This window comes from Carettochelys insculpta, chromosome 18, assembly GCF_033958435.1.
Source record: "Carettochelys insculpta isolate YL-2023 chromosome 18, ASM3395843v1, whole genome shotgun sequence".
Taxonomy (NCBI): domain Eukaryota; kingdom Metazoa; phylum Chordata; order Testudines; family Carettochelyidae; genus Carettochelys; species Carettochelys insculpta.
In genome coordinates, this window is record NC_134154.1 from 25,625,845 (window position 1) to 25,647,145 (window position 21,301).

At 47.0% G+C, this 21,301-nt stretch overlaps 1 protein-coding gene across 1 annotated transcript in view; it reads left to right on the top strand.

Moving 5' to 3' along the window:
• Positions 1-19,449, top strand: part of P2RX7 (purinergic receptor P2X 7) — a 30,145-nt gene extending 10,696 nt beyond the window's left edge. The window contains exons 6-13 of the mRNA XM_075012283.1: positions 373-453; positions 1,241-1,370; positions 3,189-3,319; positions 11,338-11,431; positions 12,698-12,763; positions 12,858-12,971; positions 15,289-15,387; positions 17,312-19,449. Coding sequence (XP_074868384.1) covers positions 373-453; positions 1,241-1,370; positions 3,189-3,319; positions 11,338-11,431; positions 12,698-12,763; positions 12,858-12,971; positions 15,289-15,387; positions 17,312-17,803 — 1,207 coding nt within the window. The 3' untranslated portion in view covers positions 17,804-19,449. The remainder of the gene's footprint in view (positions 1-372; positions 454-1,240; positions 1,371-3,188; positions 3,320-11,337; positions 11,432-12,697; positions 12,764-12,857; positions 12,972-15,288; positions 15,388-17,311) is intronic.
• The last annotated feature ends 1,852 nt before the right edge of the window (positions 19,450-21,301 follow it).

A 21,301-nucleotide genomic window follows, 5' to 3' on the forward strand; every position in this document is an offset into this window, starting at 1 on the left:
AAGCTACAGCCATTGCATGGTAACATCAGTCACTAGTGATCAATGGCTAGATTTCAATAGCATCTGGGGACCTGAGTCAGAATTGGGCCCCATTGTATAGCTACTATACAAGCAAGCATAAAAGACAGTCCCGCCCTCAGAGAGCTGCCGATTTAAGTTTATAAGTAAAATCAAGAAAGCTATGCATTCCATTCTCAGTCTCCTGAGCCATCTAATTCATGGGTTAACTGGTAAGTAATTCTCAGTATCATATTCTCCTCGTGACAATTTTCCAGGTAATAGTAAAATAGCATAGCATTAGTTGATGTATTTAACAAAAGGAAGATAGCTGGTTTAATAGCTTTCATTGTACTTGTTATGTTCCTCTTTCAGGCCTGCCATTCTGAAGAGTGCTGAAAACTTTACGGTACTAATAAAGAACAATATCCACTTCCCAAAATTTAATCACACTGCGTAAGTGCAAACATTCATTCTCTTAAAGAGTGATTCCACTCCAGAAAAGGATGTGTAAATAAAGCTGCTTCTTAACTCATTAATTCCGCAGCCTCCCTGTGTATTTAGGGATATATATGTTGTATGCTGAGTGACAAAAATCATTCTTCCTAACATTTCAGGACTCAATGCAGTTATAGGACTATGAGATGGTCTCCAGTATCAGAGGGGTAGCTGTGTTAGACTGTATCCGCAAAAACAACGAGAAGTCATGTGACACCTTGCAGACTAACACATTTCGGAGCATAAGCTTTCATGGGAAAAGGCCCGTTTTGTCAGATGCAAAGTCTGCCTACAAAAGGTTATGTTCCAAAATATCTGTTAGTCTGTAAGGTGCCTTAGGACTTCTCATTGTTTTCCTCCTTCCCATGCATTGGCAACAAAATTATTCACCAAGTTCTGTTTGGCTATACCAGGGTAAAGCTGCTGAAGGCCAGAATAACATAAATGTCACTGAGGGCATAATGTGGAGGGATTGGGTTGCGCAGATGTCACTTATGGAATAATTTGATCTTCCTGGTGATTGTGCCCAAGGACTAACAGATCCATCTTCATTCTCAGACTCCAAGTGAAATTTGTGGAGCTGGTAATTACAGAACACCCCATATTTCTACTTGTAAACTGAGCACGTTTGATACAGATTCAGGGGGAAGCCAAGAGCAGGGAGTCCCTCAGTGGTATTTGTAGATGCTTTTTCAGGGAAGACCTCATGTTATGTTTTTAAATACTTTGTGGGGGTTCTTCGCAGAAGAAACTTTTCACCAAAATTGAATATTTCGTGCACATTCAACAAGATAACTGCACCGGACTGCCCAATTTTCCGGCTGGGAAATATTCTCCAAGCAACAGGAGAAAATTTTTCAGAGATGGCAATTCAGGTCTGTGGCATGTCTTCTGCTGTCTCTTGAGTACTAGAATACCTGTATAACATTTCTCTTTCATTTTCCTTGTTAAATGTCGCAAAAAAGTGAATTGGCCAGTTTTTAAGGGCTGATCTTCTGAGGTTCAGGGCACCTTCAAATCCCTTTTGGTGATATGGGTTCTGTAATATCTGCATCAGAATGTTGCTTTTTAAGACTTCTGGAAGCATGCGCTGCACTTCATCCCTATGGGATTTGGAAGGCACTTCAGATTCTTGAACCTTGTGTCAAGTGCTCTAGCTATCTTTAGACATCATTTATTTTAAAACAAACAGCATGATCTGAGACTGCTAAGACATGAAATATATGGCAGAATGCGGGTGAATCAGCAGAAAATGTACAGTTCTTTTCCAAGGAGTTCAGTCAAAAATTCAATTAATGCATTTTTTTTTAATTAATGTTGTCAGCATAGAGGCATGTCCTCTAGAATGGTGGCCAAAGTATGAAGAGGCATATGGAATGTTTAGCATGTCTGGCATGTAACTACTTTACAACGCTAGCTATGAAAGTGCATTTGAATGCCTGTTCTCACTTACAGGTGACATTAAAAATAAGCGGACACAATTATTTTGTGTAAATGCAAACAAACATTTCTCTTAGCAATGGCTGAACAAGAAGTAGGACTAAGTGGACTTGTAGGTTCTAATTTTTTTTTCATTATTTTGTTTTTGTGTGCAGTTATGTAATAAAAATCTACATTTTTATGTTGCACTTTCACTACAAAGAGATGGGGCTACATCACTTTTTTGTGGAGAATTGAAAAATACTATTTCTTTTATCATTTTCACAATGCAAATATTTATAATAAAAATGATATAAAGTGAGCACTGTACACTTTGTATTCTGTGTTGTACTGGAAATCAATATATTTGAAATTTTAGAACATCCAAAATGTGTAATAAATTTTAATTGGTATTCTGTTATTCAACTGTGTAATTAAAACCACAATTAAATTAAATCACAATTAATTTTTGAGTTAACTGTGGTTAATCAACAGCCCTAATAATTACGTATGAGTGAAATGGAGACACAGAGATATGAAGTGATTCGTTCGGAGAAAGAAACTGGAGTGCTGTAGTTCCAATCTGTAGTCCTATCAAAGCTGCAACATTCCGTTCTGGGTCAGAAAATGACAATAAAGTTAGAATTTTTGTTGGCAGGATGCGAAATTGGCCAAAAAATAAGAGATGCCTTCAGTAGCTGAATGAATTCCAGATTCTAGCTACAGTAAACTCTTTCATATTTGGTATTCTATTATCTAGAACTCTCATTTAACCAGCATTTTAAGCAAAAGTAAATTTTAGTTAAGTTTTCCATAAGTACAGTATAGTGAAAGTAAATACAAATAAATGCAGGAAATACAGTACAAGTTTACAGGGTACAATACTACTGGTGTTGGTAAATAAAGTACTCTGCATACATTTTGTTTGTTTAATATCTAATCTTGTTTTTCTTTAGTTTTATGCATTGCTAGGTATACCTCTCTATTATCCAGAATATTTGAATATTTGAATATCCTGGGGCTGCTGGATATAAAAGAGTTTATTGTAGTTTGATCTGTTCAGTTAATTGTCACTTAGAAAGAAATTTTTGCTAGAGAGTAGAAATATACCTTAACTATTAGTGTATTTATGGGTCTAATCCTGCCATTAGACTACACTCTACTGGCTTCAATGGGAGTTTAGAGCACAGAGCAGTTTCTGAATCAGGCTCTGTGCATTCATTTTTTCATGCATCTGAACTCATTTAAAGTGTGTTATCCCTTTCTCTGTCCAGGGCGGAATCATGGGCATTGAAATCAACTGGGACTGTAACCTGGACAAATGGTTCTTCCACTGCAGTCCAAAGTACAGTTTTCGTCGTCTTGATGACAAAACAACAACTGAATATCCTGGTTACAACTTCAGGTAGAAGATATTTTTCAAATCATATGTAGCAAAACAGTGATATTATCCATATTGCTTGGGTGATATGGATGTGCAGTTGGAATCAGATGGGTAGAAATCAAGATGTTTGTGGCTAGGGCGCTGGAGCTCTGGCTATCATTCTTGACAAAGCAACATGTTTCTGCTATGATCTTTCTTTTTGATAATAGCCACTTCTACTGAGGAGCCTAACTTGCCTGCACAGTTACTGTGGTAGCCTGTGCATTATCAGTTGGGTCGTCTCGTGCATACAAACAACCGCTTATGCATTTGTGCTTGTATCTACCAAAGCTGTGTGCTTAGTTCTAGTGAATGTATGTGCAAATTATATCCTGATCCTGCAAACTGTTCCCGCAGGTTCAGCAGAGGGCAACAAAAATGAATCGAGGGCTGGAGCACAAGACTTATGAGGATAGGTTGAGGATTTGGGCTTGTTTAGTTTACGGAAGAGAAGACTTAGGGGTGATTTAATAGCAGCCTTCAACTTCCTGAAGTGGAGCTCTAAAGAGGAGGGTGATAAACTGTTCTCAGTGGTGTCAGAAGGCAGAACAAGGTGCAATGGTCTGAAGTTGAAGAGGGAGAGGTGTAGGTTAGATATTAGGAGAAACTACTTCACCAGGAGGGTGGTGAAGCGCTGGAATGTGTTGCCTGGAGAGGTGGTGGATTCTCCATCCCTCAAGGTTTTTAAGTCCCGGTGGCTGGACAAGGTCCTGTCTGGGACGACTTAGTGGGGGTTGATCCTACTTGAAGCAGGGGGCTGGACTAGATGACCTCCTGAGGTCCCTTCCAGCCCTATGATACTGTGAGTCTGTGATCTTACTCAATCACATAGAACTCTATTGAGTATAGCACAGGAGTCTGTCTGCTTGAAACAGCTCATATGATTCGGGACCAAGCTGTACACGTGATCTTCTGAGTCTGACCAATAAAATCCCATAATAAATTTTTTATTATGTTGTAGGGTTGAATGGAGTTACTGTAGTTCTTAGGAGGCCTAGCCAGGGACCAGGCCCCAACTGTGCTGGGTGCTGTACAAACACAGAATAAAAAGAACTTACAGTCTAGGACAAAAGGCAACAAGTGGATACTAACAGATGTGGGGAGGGACATCAAGAAACAATGAGACCCTGTGTGTCAGCCTGGTGGCCAAGTGGTCTCAGTGCAACAAAATGCTAAATTTGTCATATAAAATTCAATCACTAGATGATACAGTGTGTAATATACCGTAGCTAAGCAGGTAACAGTCATACCTGGCAGTGCATTAGGCGAACATGGCTTGTGTACCCACTCCAAGACAGGTGCCCTTTGGCCTGTCCAGATCTGCTACAGAAGCCTAGTTGCAGCTTTGCAACCTACCACGTGCAAGGAAGACATGACGTGACATGAATATATGACACCAGCTCCTTGAGTGCGGTCAAGATTTTTGTAAATACCATAGAAGGGTTTTGCAGGAGGGCCGCAAGATTGCTTTGTGAATGTTTGTGATAAAATTATTGACTAGTGTGAGAGCACCTAGGCAGGAGGCCACTTTGTAAATTACACTATTTGTATATATAAAATTATGGCTCTGTAGCTAGATCATTTTTCTGTAGTTCATCACAGTTAGCTCTGTCCATTGTGGTAGTGTGGCCAATCAGACCCTAAGAAACAACATTGCCATGTGCCCCGGCCCTGAAGCTCTTGTGAACACTTTCCTATGAACACTGACTGGCAAGCCTGTTTGCAGAAGTCTGCTCATGCCAGCTCACACAATACCTGGCTCTTGCTAGTGTTTTCTATGAGAATAGAAAATCCCTCACCCAGCTACCACCCTGGCTCAAAGAATAAAAGCAAGGGAAGGAGATCATTTGTGTATGGCAGTTTAAGATAAAAGTGGTGAAATTTTAAAAAAGCAAAGCAGGTCAATGAAGAGCAATGGGCAGTGGGTTGTTGGATTGATTAGATCCTAATAGAAAATGGGCTTGACAAATCTGACAAGGCTAATTAAGACAAGAAGAAAAAGAAACCCCGCACAAAATCCACTTAATTTTAAAACATGCTGCTTTTTTCTGACCACATTTGCAGTTTTGAAGGCAAAAGCTCCATTGTTCTTCTCTGAATAACTCAATGCAGAGAAGAATTTTTTTCCTAGTGATTCTGCTCCCAGTGATGCTGGTGTACAAAGGGAGTAATTTTACTGAGCCCTCTGGAACTTCTCCAAAGTTGCTGTGGCGTAATAAGAGACACCAGAGTCTGCCCCACAGACAGTCTTTTCCTGTTCATGTGTCAGGAGAGCTTTTCTGTAAAGATCTTGCAAAACTATTGCTCCTGTGACTCAGATTTATTTATATAATGTAGCTGCATTGACTTCAATATGGCTAGTTGGGTAAGTAAGGATTGCAGGACTGGGCCATACTCTCAACTGATTAGGACTGAATCAGACTAATTTTCCATGGGGTAAAAAGTCAAATGGTAATGTGTACAGCAAAGGGTATTTTCTTGTGCATTCCTGAGGAGGCCTGGGAAGCAGTAGGTCCTTCTAGGATATCTAGGGAGTCTTTGTCACAGGAGAGTGAGGCTATATACAGATAATCATAGGGGGAACCTTCTTACCATCTGAATGAGGATCAGATTCTGGAAGTCAAGTTGTCCAAGGCCCCAGCCATGCAGACTTCTGTGTGTGAGGGGACGCCAGTGCCTATATTCAGCTCCATTGACTTTGGTTGTGTTTAAAAAGAAATTTTGCCATAGATTTAATTGGCATAAGGACACAAAGAAGTATTTGAAATGCAGTGGGCGACTGCCGAGCTGGCCATCAACGATACTCTTCTGTATCAAATCAGAGCACGAAGCTTTTGCAAAGAAGAAAGTTTCTCTGACCTCTTGAGCACATGTAAAGTGACCTCTCCTCCAGCAGATAGAAAACTTGTGTGTGGCAGAGGTGGGGGGATACTGTCTGATCCTGAATACCTTGGTAAAACCTGAAAATAGAACCTCACAAAGCTGCAGGCATCAATGGCATCTGAATCAAGTGCTGGCCAGCAAAACATGCCTCAGCTGGAGATCACAGAACCATTGAACGTGAGATAAAAGAGGATTTTACGTCTGAGCAGCCAGGAAAAGCAGAACCCATCATGCTGTATAATGCTGAGTGACTCACTGCCTGGTGAAGAGAACTCAGCAAAGGGGAAGTTAATGAACACAAGACCTGAAGTACAGCTGAGAAGCACTTCTGAGTTCTGCAGAAGGGAGATGGGAGGAAGCTGTAGCAGGTGGGAGTGAGTGAAAACTGGCTGATGTGCTGCTATCAAGCCGATGACAGACGCTACTGGGCCTTGACAGCTTTAGGAAACATTGTCTTTTTGGATCCTGCCTCACACAGGAGCCAGCACTCTTCACTCCCACTGACCTCAGGAAGGGGCAGGGGATTCTGCAGGAAACTCTCCACCCCTTGCAGAGCACTTCATGGAGGTCCTGAGTTTTCTGATGAGAAACTGCTGTGCTGGTAAAATGCTCCTCACAGTGGGGTGTTTGAATCGTCTGGAGTGTTGGGCCAAGTCCGCGAGTTCTGCCTCTGTTTTTGTTCCGTCCATAAGTTCGCTCTCCCAGACGGCCATTTCCTGAATGAGGACGTGTACAAAAACAGCCAAGGGGTCTGTTAACTCCCTCTGAGGGAAGACCCTCGTGATGTGGGAGAGGCCGAGGGAAGAAATTTGCATAGGATTCCTCCCACAAACAGACCGCAGGGCATGCACGCTGAACATCCAGTCCAGGGGATTAGCAGGAAGCCAGGAGCCACCTGTGTGAAGGCCCTTTGCCTCTGTGTTCACCTAGCAGCCCCGTGTCCCCCTCTCTCTCCCCTCATCCCCAGCTCTCTGGCCCCAGGGCTTCCATAGCCAGGAGCTGCCTGCTTTTCAAGGGAGCTCCCCCCATAAAATGGGAAGGTGGCATCATAGGAAGAGTGAAGCCGGGGCAGTTCTACTTCTCTCTTGGGAATGCCTGCTGTCTCAGGTGGTGGGTCTTCTTGCTTGGATCCAAAGGGCCTAGGGTGAAGAGGAAACAGCCCTCCTACTCTGGCCTTGGCAGTGTAGTCACTGCAGTGCAGCATGAGCCATGAGGCATTGCAGGGCACTGAGGCAAACACACTGCAGAGTGCAGCTACTCCTCCAGCTCTGCCCCCAGCTTTGGTGCCAAATACAGCCTGAGCCCTTGCTCAGCAGTGTACCCACACAGGGGCTTCTGTGAGGAGGGACAAATGATATAGACAGCACCCCTGCACCTCTTTTTTCGCTATTCATTTTGGGTGCCGGTGAGTTCACTGCCTATTGAGCAGAGGAAGCGGAGGGGGAATATGGACATGGGGAGCAGCTCCAAACTGGCTCATTGGCTCAATTCAGTGGTTTGGCCTGTCTGAGAGCATGAGCAATTAGAGAGCAGAGGGCTGAGGTGGTGGCATGTTCTACAGAAAATCAATAAAGTCACCATCAGCAGCAACCATGTGACCTTGAAATACTTTCTCTCCGTAGACCTGAAACCAGTTCACCGTACTAAAAAATATTACAGTGGGGATTGCTAGGCTAAATGAATCCAAAGTGAACCCATGTTAGAAAATACTTAAGTGAACCAATTCAGAAGTGCCATCTTGTCCTGGGTGGGTCCTAATGCCTTCTTGATGCTCTCATACATTCCCCTGAGGTTACCAAAGTCAGCACTGGTCTGGATGCTGCTGCATAGCTCAAGCCAGTAGTTGTTGGCACAGTGCCTGGCCATCTGCTGTACTGTTTTTCTGGCTGCTCTGAGCGCTTGCAGGGTATTCTGGCTTGGTGAACGTTTGTACTGCAGGAGCGCAGCCCCCTTTTTTTCGATGGCTGGAATCATCTCATCGGAGTTAGCTTTGAACCAGTCATTTGTGTTTCTAGCTCTTCTTCCAAACACCGACAAGGCCGTGTTGTACATTGTATCCCTCAGATGCTGCCATCTGTATGTCACATCGGCACCCACAGGGTTGCTGTGCAGATTCTCCTCCAGGGTCACTCTGAACTTTTCAGCTCTCTCTGAGTTAGTCGTCTTTCTGGCATCAATGCGCGACCTTCCAGTTGGTTTAGAGCAGTGCAGCTTCTTGGGAATCACCTCTGAAATGCAAATCTGGTGAAGTCATCACTGACAAAGCCAAACAGATGGAGCGCTGGGTCGAGCACTACTCCGAGCTGTACTCATGCGAGAACATTGTGGTCGACTCAGCCCTCGATGCCGTCGAGCTCTTACCAGTAATGGACGAACTGGACCAGGAACCAACTGTGGATGAACTGAAGAAAGCCATCAACAACATTGCAGTAGGAAAGGCCCCGGGCCAGGATGGTATACCGCCAGAGGTAATCAAGTGTGCCACAGACACTCTCCTGGAACCCCTACATGAGCTACTGTGCCTGTGCTGGAGAGAGGGAGAGGTTCCACAGGACATGCGCAACGCTAACATCATACCTTGTATAAGAACAAAGGAGACAGAAGTGACTGCGACAATTACTGTGGAATCTCCCTCCTAAGCATCACTGGTAAAGTGTTTGCTCGCGTCATCCTCGGCAGACTCCAGAAGATTGCTGAGAGGGTGTATCCCGAATCACAGTGTGGATTCCGTGCAGAGAGATCTACCGTCGACATGGTCTTCTCTCTGAGGCAGCTGCAGGAGAAATGCAGGGAGCAGAGGAAGCCACTCTATATTGCCTTCATCGACCTAACCAAGGCCTTCGATTTGGTCAGCAGGGATGGTCTGTTCAAACTGCTCCACAAGATAGGATGTCTGGCGCGGTTACTCAAGATGATCCAGTCTTTCCACGAAGACATGAGAGGAACCGTCCAATACGATGGCACATTGGATGCTTTCAGCATCAGGAGCGGCGTCAAACAAGGATGCGTCCTTGATCCGACACTGTTCGGGATCTTCTTCGCACTCCTCCTTAAACACGTCTTTGGATCTTCAACAGAGGGCATCTTTTTGCACACAAGATCTGATGGGAAACTGTTTAATCTTGCAAGGCTGAGAGCTAAATCTAAGGTGCGGGAAGTCCTCATCAGAGAGATGCTGTTCGCAGATGACACTGCTGTTGTGTCACACACAGAAGACCAGCTTCAGAAGCTGCTGGATCGGTTCTCCAAAGCATGCAAGGACTTTGGGCTCTCCATCAGCCTAAAGAACACAAATGTACTTGCTCAGGACATTGCTGTTTCTCCATCAATCAGCATTGACAACTATACGTTAGAGGTTGTCCACAAGTTCGTTTACCTCGGGTCCACCATCACTGACACCCTGTCCTTGGAGACTGAGCTAAATAGGAGGATCGGTAAAGCAGCTACAACTCTGTCCAGACTCAACAAGAGAGTGTGGAATAACAACAAGCTGTACACCCACACCAAAATGCAAGTCTACAGAGCCTGCATCCTCAGGCCTGCATCTTCCTTTACGGCAGCGAGACTTGGACCCTGTACGCCCGCCAGGAAAAGAGGCTGAACGTCTTCCACTTACGCTGCCTCAGGCGCATCCTTGGAATATCGTGGAAGGACAGAGTGTCCAACACTACCGTCCTTGAGCAAGCTGGAATCCCAACTATGCACACCCTCCTCAGGCAGCGGCGGCTCCGCTGGCTTGGCCACGTCCACAGGATGAATGATGGAAGGATCCCAAAAGACATCCTGTATGGCGAGCTAGCCTCTGACAAAAGACCTCCCGGACGCCCCCAGCTGTGCTACAAAGATGTTTGCAAGAGAGACCTCAGGGAAGTAGACGTCAAGCCAGACAGCTGGGAGGAGCTGGCAGACGATCGCAGCAGATGGAGGCAGGAACTATACAAGGGCCTTCAGAAGGGTGAGTTGAGGATCACACAGCTAGCAAAGGAGAAGCAAGCCCACAGAAAGCACAGCAAGGACCTGCCAGACACCGATTACATATGCAACAGATGCAGCAAGGACTGTCACTCTCGTGTGAGTCTTCACAGTCACAGCTGATGCTGCAAATGAGGATGCCAAACGGAACTACGAAGGGCGCGATCCATAGTCTACGTAGACTGAAGGATGCTACTACTACTAAGTGAACCAATCAAGAACAAGACGGTGCTTTCTGCCAAGGCCTGGTGCACTGACCTGGTGATTCTGAGATAAGTGATATGAACGTTGGTATTGGAGTTAAGATTTTAATGGCATTGAACATTTCTCAGGATGTCTCTCTGTTTGTTTGGTTTTTTTTATGACTGTACCTGATCTGCCAACTTTTCAACAACAGGTGGGAGTGTTCTCGTTGATCTGTGCTCACAGTGTCCCAGTTTGCTGATCTCCATGCTGGTGGCACCAGTGGAATTTCTCATGATAATTAATTTCAGGGAGGAGGAGAACTGTTGTGTAGTGAGCAGAGTGAGGGCCCAAGAGTTGGTAGTAATGGAGTCAATAATCTCACTTCTGCACTGGAGGTGATGTGTAACCCTGACCCAGGCACCCACATGAGTTATGAAGCTGCACTTTATCCCTGCAGCTACTATTCTCCTGGTTTGAAACAGAGCCGTAGATTAAGCAGAAAGTGGCTATAAAAACCAATATAGGAAAGGGACCCCAAGAGCTGAGAGAAGGTGTAGACAACACAGTGGTAAAAGCACCAGTGCCTGGGGGAGACACTAGTGTTCACACCATTGCCAGCAGCTAAAATTTTCCCTGGTTTTTCTTCCTGCGTGTCCTGTATCTCACTGCTTCTCTAGAATCTTTGCTCTAAAAGTTACCTTTTGATTCAGGACACGAGATCCCTTCCTGTGCATTGCTCTGATTTTTTTTAAGCTCCTGTGAAGGGAGAAACATGAAATACAGTTTATCAGAATGGTCCATTATCTGTGACAGCCTTCTAGTGTCCTGGGAGTGAGAGTACCATACTAAACGGGCAGAAAGGGGATGAGGTGGTAAAAACAAAAAGCCCATTTTATTCTCTAGTGCAGAGGCATTGAATTCCCCTGACACGTGGCATGGTCCTTGTTTGGTTTTGACAGATTCGCAAAGTACTACAAACAGCCCAATGGGAAGGAGGAGCGGACGCTGATCAAAGCCTATGGGATACGATTCGACATCCTTGTCTTCGGCACAGTAAGTGCAACCCTGTTTTCTCATCAGCGCCGCACATGTGCCTGCTTCCTCAAAGAAATGAGAATGTCTGACCCTTTGGCAAAAATAACTCCAGTAATAACAATTGGGCAGCTATTATGGGAGACAGCACTCCCTAGTGATTACAGCATAGGACCATGGTGGAAACCTGTTTATAACCTTGATCCAGACAGTGACTTTCTCTGTGATCTTGGACAGGTCACTTCCGTTCTTTGTGGTTCAGTTCCCCATCTGTAAAACTGAGGTTGTGCTCGGTACCTACGGCAGGGCAGGGACTATGATACTTGTGGTTTGGAAAACGCACTGAGGTGGTTGGAGGAAAGCAGGGTTCCCTGTGAGCTGTGCTTGGGCAGCTGCCCAGGAGGGAGTCTGGTGCTGCACAGCTGATTAACGAAGTGCCCCCAGCCAGCAGCGTGGATTTCTGTTGGTGGTGCATATCCACACATGCTTTGGTGCATATAACAAATTCATTCCATCCTGGGATGGAAAAAATTTGACAGAATATTGGTGGGTGGTGCTATTGAAGGCCATGGTATTATTGTTACCTATGTCCCTGTTAGACAGTGTTTGGTGTCTTCAAAACACGTCAGAAATCAAGGGCTTGATTTGCTAGTGGGACCCCTGTGCGAGCACAGAATCCCAGGTGCTTTGCCGGATCGAGTCCTATCCAGTGCATCTTCCATCAAATGGCAGGACTCAGCCTTGCCATGCAGTGGGATCAGAGCTCAAGGATTGGTCCATTGTCCTTGGCTACTAAGTTAGGTGCCACTTGCAACTCCAGAGGGGAGGGCCCCTGGCGGCCTTGCTAGGGTTGAAACATGCCCTGAAGGGAGCACTTCCTCTTTCCTGCTTTCAGAGGCTGAGAGGAAAAATGCTCCTGCTGAACGGGGAGAATAAATGAAGTGGGAACATTTGTGTCATTGCTTAGTGTGCAGGTGAGAGCTCCTTCCCTGCCTCTGGTTCCCCTTCTATCTGGGTAGGGACTGTGGGGAAAGTGACTGGCGCTGTTTGGAAGAAGACAAGTGGTCCTTCCAGCAGGGCATGGCAGGGCTGAAAGGGAACCCTGGGTTCCTGGCTAGCTACCGTTTAATTTAAGCACATTCTGCTCAGTTGGGTGCTTAAATTCCAATGAAGTCAGAAGAGCTAGAAATCTGCCATGTGACACGTGTTTGGCCGGGCTGTTTCTGTTCTGCAGCAAACTGACAAAGATGGTCTGAATTCCAACTACTCTCTTCTGCTTTGCCTCAGGCTGGCCAGTTTAGCGCCTTTGAGCTGCTGGTGTACATTGGGTCAGTGCTGTCCTACTTTGGCTTGGTAAGAGATTTATTTCCTGTTCGGATGGAGCTGGTTTGGAGACGCAGCCTCATTAAGAAAATGGAATCACTGCTTGTTTTTGTCTTGCATGCAGGCTCAGTTCGTTATTGATTTTCTTATTACTTCATACACTTTCCCCTGCTGCACTACATCCATCAAGGAGTATTACTTCAGGAAGAAGTGCGAGTCTGCTCTGGGGCCAAAATGGGTACGGAATATAATTAGCTGCTTAAGTAGTAGGAAAACCCACTTGTATCAGGCCCTTCATTGTGTCCTTCATCGGCTCTTTGTGGGGCTGTTCCCAGTACAGAGTAGATCTGAGTTCTCCTGTACCCTGTGCACACCTTGCAGGACTGGGTTGCAGGCAGGAGGTTAGTGTTAGTGCAGTAGTGGACTTAAGTGCTGTAGAACTCTTTGCAGGCAGCTACACAGGAAAGTGGCCAGTGCGTCCCTATAGTTATGGGTCTACACTTCTTCCCACAAGCAGCCACAATCCAAAAATGCTCTTAACCATGTCCCTGTGTTCTGTACTTTATGGAGGCCATGGAAACGAGGCCTGCCTCTGGGCAGCAAGTTCTGTGGGCTCCTGTGGAATATTCCTGGTTTGAGGCTTGGCTCCACCAGAGCTCAGGTCAGGTCTCTTCCCCAGCCTTGCTGCCATTCCTGGGCAATTTCAAACAGGCTGGGGCCTCTGCCACCACCACTGGAAGAGCTAGAGCTGTTTCTGACTTGGCTGCCAGCACATCTGTGTGGCCCCCAGGGCCAGGGGAGTCTCTGCTCACTGCCCCCACCCTGAGCACCCCTGTAGCCAGTGGGAAGCTGCAGGGATGGTGCCTGCGGGGCAGCAGCATGCAGAGATCGCTGGTCCCCTCGCCTGGGAGCTGCGGCCAGTGGGGGTGCCCCGTTAGTCGTCACACCCCCACTTCTTTCTCACTCCCACCCAGAACTTCCACCCTGACCCCATCCTCCTGCCCCCAAACTCCCTCCAGCACCCAGACTCCCTCCTAGAGCTTTCATGCCAGATCTCTCCTCACATTCCCTTCCAGAGCCATACCCCAATCCCCTGCTCCAGCCAAGAGCCTGCACCCAGCGCCCAAACTCCCTCCCAGAGCCTTAGGCAGGTGGGGGAGAGGTGCAGGCTCTGGGCATGCTGGCCACCACCAAAATTTCAGCAAACCTGTCACCCCTCTAGGCCTGGGCCCTCTAAATGCTGCTCCACTGCACACATCTACAACAGCAAAGACCTTTGGCCATTGCAGAGGGCGAGGCAGGTTTTGTCCTTTAGAGAAAGCTGCTGTAGAGCCTCAGTTCTCAACTTCTTTACCCTTACGGGGTGCATATACAGCTCCCTCTGTATTATGTAGGTCATAGGCCTCTGGCTAACAGCCCTGAGGCTGTCACATGGCCGCAGCTGTGTAATGACTGGCCTGTGGATTGAGACCTGCTGCTCTAGAGGATGGCGTGTCTCCCATTAGCACTTCCCTCCTGTAACAGTTAAGGGCATTTGCATGAAAATAAAAAGCAGTCAAGTAGCACTTTAAAGACTAGCAAAATAGCTTATTAGGTGAGCTTTCGTGGGACATGCCACTTCTTTGAAAGCTCACCTAATAAACTATTTTGCTAGTCTTTAAAGTGCTACTTGACTGCTTTTTGTTTTGATAGTGTACAGACTAGCACGGCTTCCTCTCTGTTACTATTGCATGAAAATAGTTTTAGTAACAGAGAGGAAGCTGTGCTGGTCTATATACTATCAAAGCAAAAAAGCAGTCAAGTAGCACTTTAAAGACTAACAAAATAATGTATTAGGTGAAGTGGGCCTGTCCGGCAAAAGCTCACCTAATAAATTATTTTGTTAGTCTTTAAAGTGCTACTTGACTGCGTTTTTGCTTTGAAAATAGTTTTGTTTTTCTCAATCTGGTCATGCTGCACTCTGCTTCCAGGGTGGGGTTTCCAAGGAGTCTAAGGGAGTTAGGTGTCCAAATCTCAGCTCAAAAGCTTAACACTATAAACCCTTGTACAGTCCAACTCCCACCTACAGTTCCATCCTCCTCTCTTAGTGCTCCCTGGGCTCCACTGAAGGCTAATATCTGACTGTTCCCTTTGTCTCCCTCCCTGCTCCCAATGCCTTGTCTTCCTACCTTTTGCCCTCTATGCCAGGAACAATCTTCCAATGGACTTTTGTCTTCAGAGAGATTTTTATCTAAGCATCAGAGGGGGAGCCGAGTTACTCTGTATCTTCAAAAACAAGAATCCTGTGGCACCTTATAGACTAACAGATATTTTGGAGCAGAAGCTTTTGTAGGCAAAGACCTACTTCGTCATATGACTCATGCATCTGATGAAGCGGGTCTTTGCCCAAGAACGTTTACAGTCCAAAATATCTGTTAGTCTATAAGGTGCCACAAAATTTTTATCTAAGTAAGGAAGGAAGGACCCTAATTATGGGTCAAATAAATAGAGTATTAAGTCCTGAGCATTCTAAACACATACTCCAGCAGAGGATGCTAATGTCTTTTGTTGCACAGACCCTGATGTACGTGTCATATGTTGATGAGCCGCACATTCTTCTGGTAGACAAACAATTGAGGACAAGTCTGCAGAACATTAAAGGCGAGATTGTCCAGGTGAGCTCAAGCCTTTGCGCTGATGGCTTTTGGGATTTATTTCCTGTGTGACTTGAGTTTTTCTCCCTAAGTTTCTAGCTAGCTTTTGGAAGGACCACGCTTGTGATCCAGGGAAGCGTTGGAAGTTTACTGTGTTGGAAATATGACTGGTTTTTTTTTCTCCAGTAAAACTAAAAGATCTCATTAGAGGGTGTCCTTAGGCCTGCTTGAAACAAAGTGAGATACAGCTACACTGCAGTAACAAATCTGGAGCATAGAAGCACACCTTGTCCTGTCAGCTCTGATGGAATAGAAGCAACATCTACACTACAACAGAAAGTTGATTTAAGCTAAGCAGCTCCAGCTATGAGAATAACATGGCTGGAGTCCATGTACCTTGAGTCATGTTACCGCAGGCTCTGCACTACGGCAGGGCAACAGGAGAAGCTTTCCCACCAGCTTCCCTTATTCTTCTAATCTGGGGTAGAGGAACAGGGCCAATAGGAGAGTAATCTGTGAGCAGTGGTGGGTCTTAAATAGACCCCCTAAATCGAGCACCAGGCTCCATCTCAGAGCCTCGATCTCGGCTGCCATGTAGACGTAGCCAGTCTCAGGGCCTGGAGCGGTTGAAGTGGGCTTGTGGAGCTAGAAATAGCAATGCAGACTTTCAGCCTTGGGCTGGAGACTCACCCCCTTTGTGAGGTTTCAGAGTCAGGCTCCAGTGTGTATATGGCAGTTTTTAGCTCCATAGTCCAAGTCTTGTGAGCCTGAGTCAGCTGACCCGAACCAGTAGCAGTGTTGTCATGCCCTTGGTAGTTCTCAGTTCAGTTCCCATGGAGGGAGGGGGCTCATATCACAAAAAAGACAACCATTATAATTGGCAGTCCTTGGGTCCTGTCTTTGCCATGCCTAGAGGCAGGCCAAGAACCATCCAATCATCAGAGCTGACAGGACAAGGTGTGCAGGGGGAGGGCTGGCTCTGCCCCCCTGGAAGGGGTGGTGCCTCAGCTAGAAGGGGTGGGGCTGAGAGTAGTCAGGCCTTAGTGCTGCCCAGACTCTGGTGCATCCCCCACCTCTAGCCCTCAGAGCCTGATGGCGCGGTGTTCCAGCAGCAATTCAAAGGGGCCTGGAGCAGCAGTGACAGTGAGGAGCTCCAGGCCCCATTGAATCTCTGGGCCCAGGGGCAACTCCCTCCTTTGTCTCCCTCCCTCCATCAGCAGGCCTTCATCCAGTGCTAACAATACATCATGCAAGGATTAAGGGGCGTGGCAGGGAAGCATGGAGGAAGCTTCTTCCGCAATTGCCTGTGCTGTGACTGCTGTGTGGAAAGGACTCCTACCTGTCTCGTCTCTAACGTCCTGGGACTGACTCCACTACAACTACATTGTTGTATACAATCCTGTCCCTAGTGCAGCCAATCACTGGGGACAGGCTTACAAAACAAACATAAAAGAATATTCTGAGCCTTCCCCATGTGGAGTGGGAGTGAACCAAGAGCTTCCTGTCTGAGGGTTTGTTCTGTGTTAGGATTCAAAGCCAGGAACCATTCATTTTCCTGATCTGCCTCTTTCCTGTTATATCTGATCTGCTGCATTAAATGTGATGCCTGAGTCGTGAGAATCAAATTTGTGAATACAGAGGGGATTCTCCAATGACAAGTAAGCGCAGATTTGGGCACAGAGCAAAGAAAACGCTGGATTTTCTCATTTTCACTGTAAAAACAACGAGGAGTCCTGGGACACCTAATACACTAACATTTTTGGAGCGTGCGTCTGATGAAGTGGGTCTTTGCCCACGAAAGCTTGTGCTCCAAAAAGTCTGTTAGTGCCTAAGGTGCCACAAGACTTCTCATTGTTTTTGCAGATACAGACTAACATGGCTACCCCTCTGATACCGTCATCATTTTCACCGTGACTCCTCTGATTATGTTTTTTGGGAATTTTAGTTGCAGAGACACACAGGAGATTTTACTGACATGACCAAGATCCCACCACAGTGTCATGATCGTGTCCCTGCCGTAGCAAACGCCCATGAGATGCAACCCCTTAAAAGGCCAGAGGAAACCCCTCCACCCCACGACCGTCCTGCTTGGTGCTGCTGTGGAAAATGCCGTCAAATGCTGGCTTTCCGGGAGCAGCTCTGCTGCCGAAGAAAAGAAGGGTCATGCATTACAACCTCGCCTTTGTTTGAGCAGCTCGTTCTTTCCAGAGCAACGCTGGAGTTTATCCTGCTTTACAAAGAGCCCTTGTTGGATTTGAACACTGAGATGCTCAATAACCATCTTCGTCACTGTGCTTACAGACAATATATTCACTGGCGGTTTGGGTCTGCAGAGGTGGAGGGCAGTGCTTTGATACCCAGCTGCTGCAGGTGGAAGATCAGAGAAATGTATCCTAGTGAGGACGGCAAGTACACTGGTTTTGAGAGGAAGAAATAAACTTGGCTAAGCCTCTGCTATACTCCAGCACCACCATGGAATTTATTTCCTGCAGTTAAGTCTCCTTAATTTCTCTTAGGAGCTATTTCTAAAAGAAAAGTGTGAGCTTTCCAGGTTCTACTCCTGTATGACTGAATTCCATGTTCAGTGGCAATAATGGGGAAGTATTAGCAAATGATTAGTGCAGGAGGCTAGGAACCAAGAGCAATGGCCCCTCTAATCTTTTTCTGTCAATGTGTGGAATAAATTTTTATGTGCACCGAGGCATGTGAAATGTGCACCAGCAGTAGAAACCAACTTCACTGCTGGTGCTCTGCTAATCAGCTGGGAGGCATTTGAATCTCTGATGTGTGGCCACACAAGCACTCAGCTTACAAGGAACACTGGTCAGTCTTGGGTCCTGTTTTCATTCTGCCACTGGCTCTTTGACCTACGACAGGATGCCTGGCTCATAGTTTTCAAAGGTATCCCCAATTTTTCCATGCCCAGGGTTGGATACAGGACTCTCCCTACCAGTATGCAAAGCACACAGCTGTACTGGGCACAAAAAAATTTGGGGCACGAAACTGCCCCAAATTTCATGGTGGCCTGTGCAGCTGGATGCTACTTATGGGGTCCGGTAGCCCACATCCCCCAACTCCTGCTTTATGCAGGAGCTGTGTGTCCTTATTTTTAAAAATTATGTATAATTAGCCTCAGGGGGGGAGCTGTATTAGTCTGTATCTGCAAAATGAACACAAGTCCTGTGGCACCTTATAGACTAACAGATTTTTGGAGCATAAGCTTTCGTGGGCAAAGACCTGCTTCATCAGATGTGATGCAATAATTATCCTAGAACCATTTAACAGTCTCCCTATTTAACAGTGTGGGAGGTGCAGGGGGAGTAGGGAATGGGAGTGGAGATGAGGGGTTCAGGGTGCAGTGGGGTGACTCCAGGCTGGAGCAGAAGGTTGAGGACTCCAGCTGAGGGGGTGAGATCTGGGATGAAGGATTTGGGGTACAGGCAGGTTGCCCTGGGGCTTAGGCAAGAGAGGACTCCCCCAAGCTTCTCCCCATTGGCAGCAGTGAGCTCTGCAGCAGGGGCTCCCTTCTCCCTGCCCCTCAGGCCTTCTGATCAGAAGGAAAAGAGGACTAGGGGCTCAGCTGGATGATTTAAAGGGCCCAGGGGCCCCAGCCACTGCTGTGGTAGCTCTGCCTGCTCTCAGGGAAAGTGTCTCTTGATTCAAAGACGCTTTAAATATGCCCCATGCAGGTTCCAGGGTGGCCGAGGTAGTGGTACTTCCTACTTGCTGCCTCGGCTGCCCTAGAACCTACGAGGGGCATTTCAGAACACTGTGGCATTTCCCCAGAACAGGCTGGGTCAGCACAGCTCTGGCTGCCCTGAGGCTCCTCCAGGCAGGTATGGGGAGATGATCAGGGCTTTTCTGGAGGGGGAGCTTGTGGCTCCAGCTCAGGGAGAAGGGGGAGGAGTGGCAGCCAGCCATTGCCCAGGGATGCTCTTGGGGAGGTGCACAAGTGTGGTGCCCAGGAAGGAGGCCAGGCCCTGAACACTGGTGGAGCTGGGCCCTGCTGTTCTGAATATCAGGGGAGCAGAGGCAGCACAGGCCCATATAACTCACCACGGCTACGTCTACACGAGCCCCAGACTTCGAAATGGCCACGCAAATGGCCATTTCGAAGTTTGCTAATGAAGCGCTGAAATGCATATTCAGCGCTTCATTAGCATGCGGGCGGCCGCGGCACTTTGAAATTGACGCTCCTCGCCGCCGCGCGTCTCGTCCAGACGGGGCTCCTTTTCGAAAGGACCCCGCCTACTTCGAAGTCCCCTTATTCCCATCTGCTCATTGGAATAAGGGGACTTCGAAGTAGGCGGGGTCCTTTCGAAAAGGAGCCCCGTCTGGACGAGACGCGCGGCGGCGAGCCGCGTCAATTTCAAAGTGCCGCGGCCGCCCGCATGCTAATGAAGCGCTGAATATGCATTTCAGCGCTTCATCAGTAAACTTCGAAATGGCCATTTGCGTGGCCATTTCGAAGTTTGGGGCTCGTGTAGACATGGCCCACCAGTGGTGACTCTCATGGAGATTCCTGGGGGCTGGGGGCCACGTGCCATTGCCCCGCCCCCACCTCCCAGGATTGGTTCCCTTAAGTGTGTATGTCATGCACAAATTCTGTGACATTTCAGATTCTTTCAGCTTTGTGGTCAATCAGATCTATTATCAGAGGACATTACTGGGTGATATTAGTAACACAGGAAAAGCATTTTTAATTGCACAGTTGAAAGAGTTTGCCTTTCCCTCCTACAAACCTCCCAGGCCCAGCTAGACTCTTGGCATCTGAAGCAACACAACATGTTTTGCAAACAAGACATCCGCTCTTCTGGAGGCAGGCCACGGGGGAGCTGTGTTGCTTGACCCAGATGTTCTCCGAGAGTTCATGTTCAAGGCCTGGGAGGAACAATGTGCCTTTACTAGAAATAGATGCGCTGAGCTAGATGAAATATATCTGATTGCTTTTTTCATAATAATGTGCTCTCACTTGATTATAAAAGCTATGGAAAAATAAACTTAGGGCCTTCAGTCTTCCAGACTGTCGGTCCCCTGCTGTCAATTCTTTGTCTCATCCTTTGCGGCACCTCGCCTTCGGGACCTAGAAAAGATACAACATCTGGCGCCCGAACAGGGACCTGAAGGTGAAAGGCATCTACGAGACGATGGTGTAGCAGTGCTGGAGGGACCGAAGGTGATTTCCAGACTGGGTGAGTCGGACCTTTGGGATTTGGGCAGGGTTAAGATGGGAAATTCCCCGTCTTCTTACTCCTCTTACATTCAATTGCTTCAGACCTCATTGAGAAGCTCGGGAGTAAAAGTAAAACAAAGTACATTTCGGAAACTTTTTGATCTGGTCTGTAAACATTGTTATTGGTTTACCCCAACTGGAAAAATGCTCTAAATTTAAAAGAGTGGAAGTTGGTTATGAAAGCTCTGCGCCGAGCGCGCCAACAAGGGGAAATTATTCCGCTCCCCGTTTGGTCTCTTTGCAATCTTGTAGTCCTTGCCTTAGGGCCGTTGCAGTCTGGCTCCGAAGAGGGTCACCCCCTCTCGCCAGACTCCTTAGCGGAAACAGGAGTCGGACGCAGGGTCCCTAACGAAAACGGGGCTCTATCAGAGGAATCAGGAGACTCTAATGAAGAGGGACCAGGGGATCAGCCTATTACGGAAGACGAGAGGACAGGGCGTTATGGAAGCTTTGGACAGATAAAAAATCCTAATGCTCGCGAAATATCATCGAGCATTTTCCCTGTTGGTGCTTATGTAGCTCGGCCGGAGCCCGATTTTCCTCCTCCTCCTCCTTCCCCGCTCCTCTTACCACCTACCAAGGAGGAAGGCCCCTCTGCACCTCCCTTTCCCTATTATGAGAAAAACAATCCCTTTGCGGAACCTCCGCGACAGGCCGTTACAGAGCCTATAACTAATTTGATGAGGACGGTTCTGGCGGTCG